At 41.9% G+C, this 12,559-nt stretch overlaps 1 protein-coding gene across 1 annotated transcript in view; it reads left to right on the top strand.

Annotated features, from left to right (window-relative positions):
* The window catches only part of LOC103359047 (slit homolog 1 protein), a 95,798-nt gene that overhangs the window by 69,567 nt on the left and 13,672 nt on the right, over nucleotides 1-12,559 (top strand). Inside the window, exons 26-33 of the mRNA XM_008284228.1 lie at nucleotides 2,351-2,514; nucleotides 8,532-8,656; nucleotides 8,975-9,069; nucleotides 10,976-11,115; nucleotides 11,230-11,323; nucleotides 11,592-11,729; nucleotides 12,088-12,316; nucleotides 12,459-12,559. The exon at nucleotides 12,459-12,559 is cut by the window's right edge and continues 11 nt beyond it. Of these exons, the coding sequence (XP_008282450.1) occupies nucleotides 2,351-2,514; nucleotides 8,532-8,656; nucleotides 8,975-9,069; nucleotides 10,976-11,115; nucleotides 11,230-11,323; nucleotides 11,592-11,729; nucleotides 12,088-12,316; nucleotides 12,459-12,559 (1,086 nt within the window). The remainder of the gene's footprint in view (nucleotides 1-2,350; nucleotides 2,515-8,531; nucleotides 8,657-8,974; nucleotides 9,070-10,975; nucleotides 11,116-11,229; nucleotides 11,324-11,591; nucleotides 11,730-12,087; nucleotides 12,317-12,458) is intronic.

The raw sequence follows: 12,559 nt of genomic DNA, 5'->3' as shown, positions 1-12,559 counted from the left end.
GACAAACAAACCCTCAGATCACAAAAACACTTTTTCTTAAAAAGCTAAAACAAAGGAACTCTTTGCAAATCTATTTCATGAGACAGGTAAATAGGAGAGGAATGAGTATTTTAAAATACACACACGTTCTGCAAAGTGCATTTATGAGGCAAATCGTTTGCTACAAGGCGTCTTCAACAGGAAGTAACTGTAACCAATCAGCACGCCCCACACACAACAACAGGGAGGCAGGAATCACTGAACACGACTCCAACAAAACGACAGCTTTTAATAACACACAGAAAGTAAGAATCACAACCATATCAAAAAAAACATGTTGTTTTTTTTTTACATGAAATGAATAAAATTCTCAGATATGAAAACCTCTCGAGGTCAAAAACCCTCGACTGAGAAGCAGCATTTTAAGATGAATCTGCAATTTCAATAAAGAAATTCCACAAATTATGCAAATAGCATTAAACATAGCAAAGAGAAAACCCAAACAGCAAATAAATGTCATTTTGCAAGTTAGACAGTGTGTGGGAGTCTTTTTAAAAACTCCTCAAACTTATTCATTCCATTAAAGTAAAGGCCAAACTCACAATAAAATAAGTAGAAACTGAACAAAGTAATAATAAATAACAGTTTGTTAAATTATAATTTAGTGAAATAAGACATTGGTTTTGAATTGTGGCTGAAAAGAATAATTAAAAAAAACAAACAAAACAGACCAATGAGAGCCCTTTGCTGATGAGCAGGTGAGCAGTGGTCCAGAATACCTGTCAACAGGTGCACAAGTCTGACTGAGAGTTACAGGAAACACCTGATTGGCTCAGAGGGTTGTTCAATTAAATAGTTCATGGATCCATTAGGCTGGTTTGATTTAATATTTCTGTTGAACCACAGTCCAAAAGCAACGTCATGATGTTCATTACATTTTTATTTATTCTTACTTTTGTCAGTTTCACCTTATTCCAGTAACGGCTGTTTGTTTTCCTTCTTTAATTGGAGGCTGTGAAAACATCAGAGGACGACTGTATGTTATCAGGACCCAAACCAGCCAATCATCAGTGACTGTCCTGTAAACCAGCGGTTCTCAAACTCGGGGTCGAGACCCTCAAGGGGGTCCCAAGATAATATCAGGGAGTCACCAGATCATTGTACCTACATTTATCACATAAATGTGTATCAGAGCTGTTAAAAGTGTGTGCTTCTTCACACTCCTTCCTATTTTGAACTTGTTAATATTCTGATTTGATTTGATTATATTATTATTCTTTTTTTGCTCTTTTTAAAATTATTTTCTTTGACTTTTATATTCTTTTTCCCTTTCATTTGTTCGAAATAAATTAAATTCATTCATTTATTCAAAAGGAAATGAACGTGTTAATTCAGAGGGATTAATCTGTGGAATCAACACATTCATTTTTAACGCATTCATTCCTGAACAACAAAGTTACGACTCGTGAGACATTAAAAGTTCAAACTGGGGGAACACAAACTTTTGTGATCTTGGGGGTCAATAAGTTTGAGAAGCTCTGATCTAAACCAGTCTGAGTTCCTCTAACGGAGCTGCTCACGCCAACCAGTGACAGACTGGGAACAGTCCAGTCCAAACGATCCAGAGGCAGTGATGTGACAGCCTCGTGAAAGACGTGAAGCGTTTCTTGTTGCTGTGCAGCCACAGTCGGAGCTGAATCGACTGAGGATCGAACGCTCGTTCTCAGATTCCTCGACCTTGTTCTGTGTGTGTGTGTTTGTGATGTTCAATGTCACATTTATCTCTGATAATCTCATCAAGTGAATCAGTCGATCCGGTCTAAACGAGGATTATTAGCTTCATGATGGTGTGTCGCTCTGTGTGTGTGTGTGTGACGGTGATGTGTGTGAGGTGTGACAGCGCCACCGTGTGGCTCTGAACATCAGTACATTTCAATTAGCCTTCCTTCTCTACCATCTCACTTCCTCTTTTTCACATTTCCACTCATTTTTATTCCCTCTTAACTGTTCCTTCTATCTTTCCCGTCACTACAGTCTCTCTTCCCAGTTTTATTTCTCTTTTGGGTTCTAAAGTGTTCTACAGTCACCTCCAAACTTTCTTCCTTTTCTCCTTTATTTCCCCTCCTTCCTTTTCCTTTTCCTATTTAATTTATTTGAATTTATTAGAACAAATAAACGAGAAGAGAAACACAGACCTTTATTCAGCTGCTGGTATTCAATCATGTAAAGAAAAACAAACCAACATGTAATCCAAAGCCAGGCCTGTTTGTTATGAACATTCCCTCATTTCTTTCTCCTCTACCTCTTTAATATTTTTAGCTCTGCTCTCTTTCCTCCTGACTCTTCATCTGTCTTTTTTTCCTCCCTTCAGAGCGATCGGAGCCAACCCTCTGTACTGCGACTGCCGTCTGCTCTGGCTGTCAGACTGGGTGAAGAGCGGCTATAAGGAGCCCGGTATCGCCCGCTGTGCCGGCCCCCGCGGCATGGAGGGCAAGCTGCTGCTCACCACGCCTGCCGACAAGTTCCAGTGTCTGGGTGAGCTGCCAGAGAGCTGCTGCTGCTTCACTCACACAAACACCAAACTACAGCTTCATATCCGTGCACACTTGAATGGAAATATTTGTCATAGTTTGTAAAAAAAAAAGAAAAAAAAGTACCTTGTTAACGTGAAGGAGCTGCTATTTTAATCCTCTTCATGTGATCGTATCATCTGCTGCTGCATTGTGAGGAATACAAAGTTAATTGGCTACTTCAGTCATATGTGATTCTGTGGTTTAATTTATAAAACGAGCTAATAGAACAAACGCCCACATGCCGCTGCTTCCTAATAGATGATATTTAATGAAGGGTTTTTAGTCGCTGTGACCTTCATCAGGAGTTGGCTGCTGTTACTCCCACACGCTCACGGCTGAAGACATCGTAGTACACCACGTCTGACTGGGAAGAAGCAGGAGACACGGCCAAGTAAAAAAATATATCGACAGGATCGGGCTTTTATAAATGATGCTGCTGGAGACAAATGTCTTCTGGGATTGCTGCTGCTGTTGCTGCTGCTGCAGCCACAAGTTGAACGTAGGAGCTGAACAAATGTCTCTGAACAGCAGGATTTAGTTTGTTTAGCTCAAACTGCATATATACAGAATAAGCACTGCATATACAGTACATCATTGAGACTTTTAGTGCAATACTCAGTAAAAGAGAAAGAAAAAAAACCCAGAAAAGATCTGATATAAACATAATAATGCACATTTATGTCCACTTTTATCTAGTTTATCTAGTTCTGCCTTTAGTGTCAAAAAAACAAAATAAAACTACTAAACAAAAAGAACAAATAAACCAAAAAAAAACATTTTATACGTCTTCAGCCATCATGAAAGCAGAACACCTCTTGTGACCTCATCTCCAATCATCATCCAGAATCCACCTAAAATAAATGACCGCAAGCAGTGATGTGCACAGTTCTTCACCCGCATGCACCACCTCTATAAACAGTGTAAATGCTCCGTCTATTCATAAGAACTAGGAAAACAAACACGATATTTCAATGTATTATTGACGTAACCCTGATAACACTTGTTCATAGTGAGACTATCACGGTTGTTAAAGAACTGTGACGGACCGCAAAGCAGGAAGTGTGGAGCCAAATTACCAAAATAAATCAATAAGAGAATATTAAAATAAAAGTGGAAATTAAATTAAATAGAATAAAATTAATAAATATTGTGGCAATGTAAAGCAATTTAATCAAAAATGAATCCATAAAAGAAAAGGCTAATAAAAATAGAAATATAAACACAAGTAAATAAAAGAATAATAATAACGATAACTAATTTAAAAAAAAATTTGAATTATGTTTTCTAACATTTTTATCTATTTTGGAAATATTTTTGAAAGGTTTTCTTGTAATTTTTAAAAATGCATTTATATATTTTTGCTTTAAAGTGCTTTTTAAACAAAAAATAAAATTAAAAAATAAATAAATAATTTTTAAAAACTTCAAAAAATAAAATAAAAAAATAAAAATGATGTAAAAAATTAAACTGAATAAATACATTTTAAAAATAAAAAATTAATTACTATTATTTTTATTATTTTATTTTCTTGTCTTTATATTTCTGCTTTTACTAGCCTTTTCTTTTATGGATTAATTTTTGATTAATATTTCTTTACATTGCCACATATAATTTTTCGTTTTTATTTGTATCTTACCAATTTGCACAAAGCTGCTTCCTTTATTTATTTTTGGACCTCATCTGGACTGTAATGCGCTCCACGCTGCTCCCAGTCAGAGTTTGACTCTATCAAAGCGGTCGCTGCTATCGAGACACATGAACACAAGTTTTACACGAGCTCCACGTTGAATCTCATATTTATGTTATAATTCTACTCCAAACAACTTTACTGAAAAACAGCTTTAATCTAAAAACACTCTTTGTTTGTGTGACAATGGGCAAACATGTAAGCAGCTGATTATGAGGATTAATAGAGGATTAACACATTAATAAATTACAAAGATCAGCCCCGTTTGTTTTTCACACAAATGACCTTCCTCCACTTCTTCTGTGTCCGTGCATCGCTGCAGACCAGAGGATGGAGCTTAGAGCAGAGGAGTCCAACTCAGCCGCACAGGAGGCCAAAACCCAAAGCACCGTGCAGGTCACTGGCCGAACAGGATAAACATTTATAGAAGACACTAAAACCTAAAACGTCTTCGCTGACGTGCCAACACTCCAGCAGAGCATTCTGGGATGTGTAGTGTTAGCAGTGCATGTGCTACATACCAGTGGGTCAGCTCTAAGAGGCGTTTGAACTTATCTTCCAAGTTGTGGGCCAGATTTTGCCCGTGGGCCTCAGATTGACACCTAATGGGTTAGAGGCTCCAAGAATTCGACCGCCGACTTTCCTAACATCTTTTAAATCCTTCCTAAGTGTTTCTTAAGGGTTTCACAAACCCATCGTGCAGTTTTATGTTAGGCTTCAAATGACCAGCCAACCGCACCTGTATGGAGACCCAACAGCCCTCTATTTGAAAAATGGCAGAATGCGGTCTCGACTCCGCAACGCCAACCCAACACACCGAGTGCTCCCAAGGTACAGAAACCTGTTAATGGTGACCCGAAACTCTGGGCGCTGCCCAACTATCACAGGCCACTTGTCTTTCCTTTAAGACCCAACCAGCTGGCCCAGGATATCCCCAACAAGTCCCGACCCAAGCTCCGTCCCCAGGTGCTCACATGAGCAGCATGCCTGCCACTCCAAGCGCTGGTGATAGCAGTCGCTACGCTAGTCGAGCTGCATCCTATCGGCCTCTCCCATCCCCTCTTATGTTTATGACTCAATCTTTAATCTCCTGTGTTGGATACTGTCATTTTATTTGTCTTTCTTTTATTGGTTTTTTAAAAATTTATTTTCATAGGAAACACACAAATATATATATATTTTTTATGTTGCACAAGTGTTACACAAACCACCTTTTAAGCATTTTCTACTAAAACTGTCAAATACTGAGAAACAAAAAGCTCAGAGGTGAATAAAACAGTAAAAACTAGAAACAACAGCTAAAGGTCTCTCTGAACACACCCGGGCCCAAACGTCATCACGCTCAGAGGGTTTATCGCGCTCGCTTTGAGGTGTGAAGACCGACCCTTCCATTAGCAATTGTTTCATGAGACCTCGTGTCAAAATGCTGTTGACTGTAAAATTCGCGGCGGTGGCAAACTGTGATGAATGTTTTCTCACACCTCCCGTGAAGCTTTTTGCAAACACGGTGGAACTTCTTAACTCTCCTCGTTTCGGTTCCTACAGATCTGACACATAGTCGGAGGTAACGCCTCGTCTTTGTTCGTTTCCAGGAGAACGAGTGCAAACAAGCAGCGGTTTAATTTGATGGACGTCACGCTGGTGCGCCGCCGTATGAGCATCCGAAATAGCAAAATAGATGCTGTAATAACGGGAGGGTAGCGAAGTGACAATAGGAGCTGTTTAGTTTGAAACTAATAAGCTTCACAGCATCACGGTCTTCCCGGGGTTCACATCAAAAGATTAACGCCGTCTCGTTTTAATTGTTTTATTTTTGGCACCTTGAAGTTCTGCCTGCGATTGTGAGTTTGCAGAGTTTGAAACCTGTAATCAGTCTCCTCTGTCTGCTCACACAAGCAGCTTTTATATCACATCTTTGCCCGTGTGCTACATGCCCGTCGCTCTCTTCTTCATGTGATTGACATGCTCTTAAGATCCCTCCACAACCTGGCCGTGGACTGACGGAGCGTCTGTCAGTCACCACTCCAGCTTTGCCCTTGAGCTCAAAGCCAGCAGCAGAAATAAGAATCTATCTGATGGTTTTGTGGCGGCACAGCGTTCTGGCTCCGGATTTAGTTTTAGTTTAGACTAACGTGTCATCCATGACACTCGTCTCATGTCTACATTTTTCAATTTCATATCATTTAAGCGCCTTAAGGCCTCAGCTGTCGCCATTTTTTTTTCTTTTTTTTTTGGTGGTTGCCATGGTTACGTGTGTTATATTTGTCTGTGGCGAGGTTAGTGGAAAAAGTCTCGGTGTCTACAACAAAGGAGCTCTCCTCAGAGACGCTCAGTGTTCGGATGCTGAACACGAGGTCTGTTTCTTTAGTGAACACGGTGAAAATGTGTTTCAGATGGAATCTGTCATGAATCCATTAAAACTGACTCATTCAGTCTGAGAGCAACATGAAGCATCACCTGTTTTACGTTAACGTTAGCTTAGCATTTGTAGCATGTCAGTAGCATTCCGCGGCTGCTTTATTACTGCTTCTCGTTGCAGTTTGTGGATAAGTTTAGTTAATAATCAGTTTCCTAACAAACTGTCAGATAAAATGAGCCTGACTCTGTACAAGCTTCTTAATTAACAGCAGTGCATCAGGTCTAAATGGATAAATCTGATCAAATTCTGATCAGGAGCTCCGGTGTGTGATTCTGCAGCTCATTGAAAATACAACAAACTCACCGTGAAACGTTTTTTCGTTGTTCCTATTTTGAAATGTCGCTTTTTGATTTAGTTCCAGTTTAATTTTTATTGCAAAAAAAATGTTGTCAACGAACATTTTTAGTTTTCGTCGACAAATTAAAACTGCAGCCGAGTGATTGACATCCTCCTCTGTTCGTTGATTAAAAACTCACTATTAAACTTGCTATTAAAATTACATAGAGGATTTTTTTTTCATAAAAATAAACTCTTCCTCCCTTAAACTGGGTCAGATGTAACGCCACGCCGGTGCTTCATTTACCCCTTTTTCCACCAAGAAGAACCAGGCACCAGTTCTGTGCTGGTGCTAGTTCCGGTGCTTAGTTGGTTCCAGTTTGGCACCTACCAGGAACCGGTTGCTTTTCCATCGGCATGGAGCCAAGTTAGAGCCATACGTCACTGCAGCCGTTCACCAGACAACGCTCACGCCACACAAAGTCCACACAGGACTCGGTGCAACCAACTTTCTCATTTGGTCGCACCTCCCACTTTGTCACAGGCAAAATAAATGACCTGCTGAACATTTTCTTATCGAGAGACGCTACAATTTACCGATGTTCCCTGAACGCCCCACATAGCAGGCTGCGGTAGCTGCTGTTGGTGGTCACGGTGTTCAGACCGGTGTGAGGCCAAACTTGACTTTAAAAAAGTCAACCAGGGCGTTCTGGTGTCAGATCTGTCCAAGAAGAAGCCGAGTGATTTTTTTCTCATGCAGTCTTTTCTACGAGCGGAATAAGCAGCATGTAGGTGTGGACCGGTTTTCATGAGAAGACCGTATTTCTAAGTGTAAATACCGCAGCACACCGAAGTGATAAAAGTTCTGTTCTCCACCACTGTGGTGCTGCTGGTGGGACACAGTTGGACCGGATTTCAGGGCAACAGTTTGTGTAAAACTTCCATGTGTCCCTGGACTCATTACGATACATCTGTGATTGGACCAGAGACGTCCTGGTGAAAAACAACACAAATCACTGCTTGTGTGTCCCATTCATCGGTCTCGGTGGTCACGATAACCCGGCCCCCAGCCCCTGATGTACTCGGTGCTTAGCTCTGGCCCAGCAGAGAGTTGGTGCCTGAAACGTACCAGTTCTGAGAACCACTGCTTAGGCGGTGGAAACACAAAGAACTGGTGCTAAGTCAGGCTCTGGCTCCAAACTAGCACTGGAACTGGTTTGGTGGAAAAGAGGTGATTGAGAATGTGCAGATCTACCCCAAAGCAACATGTGGACTCGCTAACCAAGAAAAACTTTGATTTTTTTTACCACAGGAAGTCTTTGATCTATAAGTGAAGAGAGTTTTAAACGACATGCCAACTATACATTCACATACGTTTGTGTTGCAAATGGTATTCCTAAAATCCTTCATGATTTATTTATTTTTTTTTAATCTGATTTCCATAAGAATAAGTGTTATGAATAAATAAACAGTAATGACACTCAATAGCAGGAACACAACGACGTCATTGTTCCTTATATCGAGCTTGAGTCTTCTTTGGAGTTGTGTCTTGAAAGATGTTAAAATGACGCCCTGACCTCTGTGTGTGTGAGATCAGGTCCTGTGGAGGCGTCGGTTCAGGCCAAGTGTAGTCCATGTGTGTCCTCGCCCTGCCAGAACCAGGGCGCCTGCCAGCTCCACCACACACAGCAGTACACCTGCACCTGCAAGTCCGGCTTCACGGTACGCCACATTCTGTGTGCATGTGTGTGTGTGTGTTGTCTGTTTTATTGTTGTGTTATGTAATAAAAGCATTTGTTCCTGCCGTCCCACAATAATATATGTACAGACCTGCAGCTGAACGTTTAAACCTGCCGATCCAGGATTTTATGAGTGTTTGCGTGTTGTCGCTGATTATTTTCAACTCACATCTGTCTCTGGTAATCCCATCCAATTACTCAGCTGGCCTGATGTGGCGGGGTGTGTTTGTCAAAAATATGCGTTGTATTTAGTGTGCATATCTGTGTGTGTGTGTGTGTGTGTGTGTGTGTGTGTGTTCAGGGTAAACACTGCGAGACTCCAGTTGATGCTTGTGTCAGTAATCCCTGCACCAACGGAGGAACCTGCCTGAGTGACGAGCAGACCAGAGGGTTCAGGTAACCACGTTTATGTCAATTAACAGAAAAGCCGGCAGCAGATTAATCCTGCTGTGTGGCTGCTTGTCCAAAATGTGATGCTCTGAGATGTGAAACCCTTAAACCACCCTCTAAACACAAGAGAAAACTACTTTAGCACAGCCAGGTCGCTTCTTTGGGACACTAACTGACTCAGTGTTGTTTTTCCTGCCTGTTGGCTCTCGATCTCCAAACACTGATGGATGTTTTAGCTGTACTTTGAGATTAAGTTCAGTGTACGGGCTGCTGACACTATAGTCGTGTTTCCAAGACGCTTGCAGTGACGTCACCCACTGGTTTGTGAGCGACTATGTTGGAGCCTCACGTCTGCCACTTGGTCTTTCAAAGTTGAATGTGGTGGCAGATCTGACTGAGAACTTAAGGACCGTATTTGAACGAGTCGAGTGTTCTAAACGAGCTGCAACTGATCCAGAACGCTGCTGCTCGAGTCCTGACTAGAACCAGGATGTACGACCGTATTAGTCCAGCGCTCAGGTCTCTGCACCGGCTTCCTGACTTTAAAACAGCTTGTGTCCAAGTCTCTTCATGGTCCAGCACCGAAGTACATCTCTGATATGTTGGTGCCAGATGAACCATGTCGGGCCCTGAGAACCTTAGGGAGGGTCTCCTGCTGGTGCCCAGAGTCAGGACCAAACAGAGGCTGCGTTCCAGTTCTAAAACCTGGAGCTGGATTTCAGGAGATGTGAGACAGGAATCAACTCTGACGATGTTCACATCCGGGCTGAAAACAAGAAGTATTTTATCTGTCCTCTTCTAATTAATGATTCTATTTATGTTTTTATGGATTGATTTTATCTGCCTCTTTGCTTTTAATGTAATTAATAATTGTGTTTATGTTCTGATCTTATCGGTCTTCTTTTGTGTGAAGCGAGTACGAGTTGTGTCAAACAAATACACCTGCCTTGCCTATTTAATACAACAGTGGCCTGTCAATCACAGGGCAGCCATGTTTTTACAAGAATATCCAGCTTTATCTTTAATTTCCTCTAAATTGTACGAGTTACGATGAATATAGTCGCCCCCTGCAGGCTGTTAGGAAGAATGCAGGTTTAAGACGCTTTGCTTTTTAGACGCGGAGGCTGTTTTTGTCTTTGATTTACAGTCTGTGTTTTTATGTGTTCAGAAGTGTTGCATTAGAAAAGGTTAAAGGAAAAAAAGCTTTTCCACTCTGATTTTTACAGCCTAGTTTATTTGCTACAAACAGTAAATGGAAACAAGAGTAATTCACATTTTCTCCTTTTGCGACATTTCAGTTATCCTTAATATCTGCTTGACATTTATTACATTATGTGTAAATGCAGCTATTCACAGAGCTACTTTGCCAATCAAACACCTGTCAACATGCTATTATTAGCGTATAAGCTAAATGTTGGAAGCTGTCAGGATAATAACAGTTATATTAGCATTCTGGCTATGATGCTAACCTGCTAGTGCTAGCATGGTTGTGTGCTGCCATGCTGGTTGACTTTCTAACATTAATGCACTGATAAACAGGTAATATTAGCATGCTAGCATGTTCAGCACATTGAACTGTTCTGTATGTGTGAGTTTAGCTCATATTTACGTGTTAAAACATGAAGGTTTGATCTTCTGCAGCTCTGCTTCAGACATTGTTGGGGTGGAAATGATATGTTTCGTGGGTATTTAACAGATTAGACATAACATCTTGGTTTTTGCTGCACGAAATGTTAATAACTAAGGTTTTTGTAGCTAAAAAGAATATAGTAGAGCACTGAATGGCATTTTGCAAACGTATCCCCTTTGAGTTTGTCCTTGTAGTTGTCAGTATCTTCTTTCTTTCTTTATATCCAGCTTCTGTTCTTGTTCCCGTACATTTATTTTTGTTCCTCTCTTTTTATTTTCTTAGCTGTGCATGTGCCTTTGGTTTCCATGGCACTTTCTGTGAGGTGAACGTGGACGACTGCGAGGCCCACGGATGTGAGAACGGCGCCACCTGTGTGGACGGCGTGGGCAACTATACCTGCTTGTGTCCTCCAAACTATACAGGTACGACACACAGCGGTCGCCTGTCCCATGAAGCATTTTACAAAGTGTATAAAACAACACGTAGACGATCTGTTCGAACCACTTTAACCACACGTCCTCTCCTCTGGTTCTCAGGTCTGTTTTGTGAAGAGGAGGAAGGTGTTTGTTCTCCGGGTAGAAATCCCTGTCAGCATCAGTCCACTTGTGTCAGCACTCCTACCGGCCCCAGGTGACAACTCTCTCACACACACACACACACACACACACACACACACACACACACACACCTACACACACACACACCTCACTTCATCACCCCTGGACTCAGCAAAGTTGGAGATCCCAGATGAGATTAAAAACACAGACACTTGCAGATAAACGTAGACAAAGGTAAATTTTGCTGAGGTCTGTGTTGACTCCCAAAATCCTGCACCATGTGTCGGATAGTTGATCTGATTACGTGTGTGTGTGTGTTCATGTGTGTGTTTGTGTTCCAGATGTGTGTGCATCCCGGGCTGGGTGGGGCCAGACTGCAGCATAGATTATAACGAATGTGTGGATCATCGCTGTCAGAACGGGGCTCAGTGTGTCGACCATCTGGACGGCTACAGCTGCGTCTGTCCGCCGGGATTCAGGTAACGGCAGCGCTGTGGAAATATGGTGCATTGGGAACCTCTGGGACAGAAGGGGACTCTGTAAATACTGTACCAGGGAAGTGGAAAGTGTGGCTTTTCTCTGTCATGTTTACAGCATTTGAACACTTTTATCCAATCCGTATGCACGACTACGGGGAATATGTAACGTGCAAATCATCAGAAGTCAAATTATTTAACAACTATTTTCTTTTATGCAAATAAATGACTGTTTTTGTTGTGATTAAATTCACATTTTTACAAATCTTATGTACTTATGTTGGCGTGCACAGTTCGGTAATTTGTAGTCCAGCTTGTCTGTCGCGGCGTATTTAAAACACTTTCTGGTATTTTTGCTCAGCGGTGAGTTTTGCGAGGTGGCCCTTCCTCCGCCGTCGCCCTGCCAGCTGGCTCAGTGTCAGAACGGCGCCCCCTGCGAGGAGAAGATGGACACTGCAATCTGTCAGTGTTTGCCGGGCTTCGAGGGTCAGAGCTGCGAGAAACTGGTCAGCGTCAACTTCGTCGACAGAGATTCTTATGTTCAGCTCCAAGACGTCAAGAACTGGCCTCAGACCAACATCACGCTGCAGGTGAGGACAGAGCTGTGCCTGGAGACGTCGTACTTTAGGTGACAGCCGCCAGGAAGTGTTAAAAAAGAAGTCTAATTTTAGCAGCAGCCACACGTCTACATGCATCCTGATTGGTGTGTCTTTATGTTTCCGTGTGCTTTAGGTGTCGACAGCAGAGGAGAACGGTATCTTGCTTTACAATGGCGACAACGAGCCGATCGCCGTGGAGCTCCATCAAGGCCATGTGAGGGTGACCTACGACCC

This window comes from Stegastes partitus, unplaced genomic scaffold, assembly GCF_000690725.1.
Source record: "Stegastes partitus isolate 25-593 unplaced genomic scaffold, Stegastes_partitus-1.0.2 Scaffold352, whole genome shotgun sequence".
NCBI lineage: Eukaryota > Metazoa > Chordata > Actinopteri > Pomacentridae > Stegastes > Stegastes partitus.
The sequence above is the reverse complement of the archived record's forward strand: the minus strand, read 5'-3'. Positions and strand labels throughout refer to the sequence as shown.